We start from the raw sequence: 4118 nt of genomic DNA, 5'->3' as shown, positions 1-4118 counted from the left end.
GTGTAATGATATTAATAAAAACAGTATTCTTCCACCAAACAATGTAGCTCCTCAGAAACAGTTGTGGTTGTAACAAAGTGGTTGCCGAGCAACACACAAACGTAAACAAAGGTGTATGTTACTTTGTAGAGTAATTTACAACAGCTTCGAATGTGGCTCAGCCAATCAGAATCAAGCACCGGAACTAACCGGTTTATAATCAGTATTTTACCTTTATAATATACTGACGAGGCTTATTATAGTTTACTAAAACAAAAAAGGTCACTTGCTTAGAATATAAAATAAAATAAAAAAATTTGTATTTCAATATTTTAAAAAAATATTTTATTTCATCTAGTTGCCAAAGCAACATTTCTGATTTTTTACTTTATCTTGATGTACTAAAATAACTAAAACTAAAAATGAATAAAAAATTTTTGTTTTATAATAAACACAATTCCTCAAATTTTAAAATTAAATTGAAACACAAAAATAAAAACTCAAAATATAAATAAAAACTATAGACATATTTAAAAAAAACACAAAACAAAATTTCTAAAACGAACTAAAATAGAAATTAAAACGTAATTGAAAATATTAATAAATCTTTAATAGCATCTCAGTCATACTAAACACTGATACTGACAACATAAAACAATATACATAACTAACAAGAAAAAACTAAGAATAAACAGTTACTGCGATGAAAAATCATTAAATGTAAATGTACTATTTTTCACTTTAAAGTTCACTTCCAAAAAGTATTACAGGACAGCGTTTTACTCATTATATTTATTACAGATTTATTTTTCTTTGTATATATAGTCCATGTCCAATCAAATGTGTTTCTGGGAATGTCAATTTACAGTTTTTCGCTGTTTCGCATTATAAGATGACTTCCAAAAACTGTACATTCAACAGTATTTTACCGTAATAAAACATTTTCCTGTTGGATTTATTGCCGTTTTTCAGTGTAAAGCTTTTTTACTGTTATAATACTGTTTCTCCTCCCGTAGGCCTCTGCCAGCTGGACACAGGAAGTGATGCGGACATGGAGGCGGCGATCGACCCCCTGCTGTGCCATTATCAAGGGCCTGTGGGTTCACTGCTGAGACGGAGCAACCGCTGCAGCCCCGATCTGCCCGACACGTACAGCGGTGAGTAGGGCTGTGCAATTAATCCAAATTCAGTTTCGATTTCGATTTCGGCCTCCAACGATTATGAAAATACAGTAATCGAGATAAAACGATTATTGCGCCCCATTGCGCTTTCACTCCTACATAATCCGTAAAATCACGTAACGGGACGTGCTTGATTTATTTAAGTTGATTAGATCGATTCATGTTTTTAAAAGCGTGAAACAACTTGCGCTTCCTCGGGAAGATTACTGTGGATGCGCTCAGAGACGGAACACAACACAAACATGTAAAGTCATCTTTTAGCGCCTAAACGGTCAAATACACACAAAAATGTAAAAATGCAGAGCTTAGTGATTATTCACGTAAACCCTCGTCAGTTATGTAATAAATGAATGTAAAGGGTTAAGAATGAAAATGCGCGTGTAACGGTAAATTGGATTTGTGCGGCTCTTAAAGTGACAGCAGCCTAATAGTCCTGCTGCCGACTGTGTGCTTAATATTAATCAAACAACAAAAGACGCATTCAAAATCACTCGCTGCTCTTGACTGTAGCTTTAATAAGAAACAAAGGAAGGTTAATTCCTACAGTGAAGACTATGCTGTTTTATTTTACATTAGGTTATTCAATTTCTCTAGTAGGCCGTTAACTGAATACTTTAGACTTGCATTAAAAAATCTTAAAGCACAGTTTGTTTCATTTGTATATTTTTGATTCTATTGTATTCCTTTGCTTTTTTATTACAGTTTAATTTTTTTCAATCATTTTGAGGACCTTTTTTGTTGTTTTTTTTAACTAATATTAGTTAACTCTTGTATTCTGCTGTAGTATTTAGAATTGTGACAATGATTATTGACGACAATAATCGTTTTAAATAACCGTGATTACAATATTGACCAAAATAATCGTGATTTTGATTTTTGTCATAATCGAGCAGCCCTAGCGGTGAGTTGACGCATTGTCTGCGTGCGTTAATCCTGACCTCTTCTTCTCTCGTGCAGCGTGTGCGTCAGAGCAGCGGCCCGTCTGTGTCACTTCCTCCTGCAGCAGGAAGCGTGAGTTCTACACCTGCAGCTCCGCCCTCGAGCCCTTCGATCACATGATGATGCAGCTGGGGGACACTTCCTGTGTGGAGGACTGTGAGAGCGGAGAGTGTGTTCTGGGCTCCTCGGGGTCATATATGGGTGAGTCTGAGCAACAGGAAACATGTACAGTACGCATAAGAAGTGCTTTACAATAACACTAATATGCTTTACATGCACATGACAATACAGTGACAATCAACATTTTTTATTAAAAAAATGTTTTTTTATTAAAAATTTTAATAAATGTTTAATTTTTAACTAGTGCTGTCAAATGATTAATCGCATCCAAAATAAGTTTTTTTTTTTTTTTACGTATGTATGTGTACTGTGTATATTTGTTATGTGTATATATATATATATATATATATAAATACACATATACAGTATATATTTTAAAAATATTTGCATGTATATACATTTATATATTTATATTATATATAAATATATTTAATATATAAACATAATATATTTTTCTTAAATATATACATGCATGTGTGTGTATTTATATATACATAATAAATATACACAGTACACATACATATATTATGTAAACAAACTTTTATTTTGGATGCGATTAATCGCGATTAATCGTTTGACTGCACTATTTTTAACAAATTAACAGAGCATTAAGCTACAAAACCCTAAAAATATTTTTGTAATGTAAAATAAACATAATGCTTAAAATAAAACAAAATATTTATAATATTTAAAATTAAATTAAATGAAAAAAATGTTTTCATCAGGTTCATCAAGGCAGCATTTCTTATTTTTATTTAGTTGTAACTTGTTTTACTAAAATAAATAAAACTAAATTTAAAATTAATATAAAATATATAAAAATAAGAATAAAAATTACAAAAACACACAACTAAGTTACTGACATTTAAACTAAAATTAAAATATTAAAATAAAAACTAATTCAAAATATTAATGCAAAATTATAGTAACATATTTTTTCATCTAGTTGCCAAGGCAACATTTCTCATGTTTTTTTTAGTTGTAACTTGTTTTATTAAAATAAATAAAACTAAAGCTAAAATAAAAAATTTATAAAAACTATATAGAAAAAAAAAAGAATACAAATTACAAAAGACACAACTAAGTTACTAAAATTTAAATTAAAATCAAAATGAAAATATTAAAGTAAAAATTAATATTAATATTAATGCAAAATTATAGTAGTATCTCAATTATACTAAAATAACACTGATACTGACAATATTAAACAGACAATGGCAACAAGTTGTTCAAATGCATTTTTAATCATAATAAAAAAAAAAAAAAGTAATAATAGTTATAACAATAGTAGAATAGAAAAGAATGCCTTTTATTGTCATTCAATGAAATAATAATAATAATAATTAAAATTATTTATTAAATTAATAATTTACATGTTTATTTATATTTATATTAATTTATACAATTTTTTAAAATAATTTACACAGGGACTACAATTAAAAATACTTCTAAAGCATTTATTAATCTTAGTGTTCATTTCAACATTCACTTATGCACTGAATAAATCAATAGCTGCATCTGTTAATGTTATTTAATGGACCTGAGATCTGTGTCAAATGTATTGCTAATGTTAGTCAATGCATTAACTAAAGGTACCTTACTGTAAAGCTAGCAACATCAAGGTCATGGGTTTGATTCCCAGGAAGTGCATGAACTGATAACACTGATGTTGCTTAAATGTGAGCCTGGAGCACAAAAGCAGTGTTAAGTCGCTGGGGTATATTTGTAGCAATAGCCAACAATACATTGTATGGGTCAAAATTATAAATTTTTCTTTTATGCTAAAAATCATTAGGATATTAAGTAAAGATCATGTTCCATGAAGATATTTTGTAAATTTCCTACCGTAAATATATCAAAACTTAATTTTTGATTAGTAATATGCATGGCTAAGAACTT

At 29.1% G+C, this 4118-nt stretch overlaps 1 protein-coding gene across 2 annotated transcripts in view; it reads left to right on the top strand.

Moving 5' to 3' along the window:
* The window catches only part of LOC107710079 (leucine-rich repeats and immunoglobulin-like domains protein 3), a 35249-nt gene that overhangs the window by 30264 nt on the left and 867 nt on the right, over nt 1-4118 (top strand). For both annotated transcript variants that reach the window (XM_016514786.1, XM_016514787.1), the window contains exons 17-18: nt 996-1136; nt 2118-2300. In XM_016514786.1, the coding sequence (XP_016370272.1) occupies nt 996-1136; nt 2118-2300 (324 nt within the window). The remainder of the gene's footprint in view (nt 1-995; nt 1137-2117; nt 2301-4118) is intronic.

This window comes from Sinocyclocheilus rhinocerous, unplaced genomic scaffold, assembly GCF_001515625.1.
Source record: "Sinocyclocheilus rhinocerous isolate Xijiao unplaced genomic scaffold, SAMN03320098_v1.1 scaffold1589, whole genome shotgun sequence".
In the NCBI taxonomy this organism is placed as follows: Eukaryota; Metazoa; Chordata; class Actinopteri; order Cypriniformes; family Cyprinidae; genus Sinocyclocheilus; species Sinocyclocheilus rhinocerous.
This window is presented reverse-complemented; position numbering and strand designations above follow the sequence as displayed.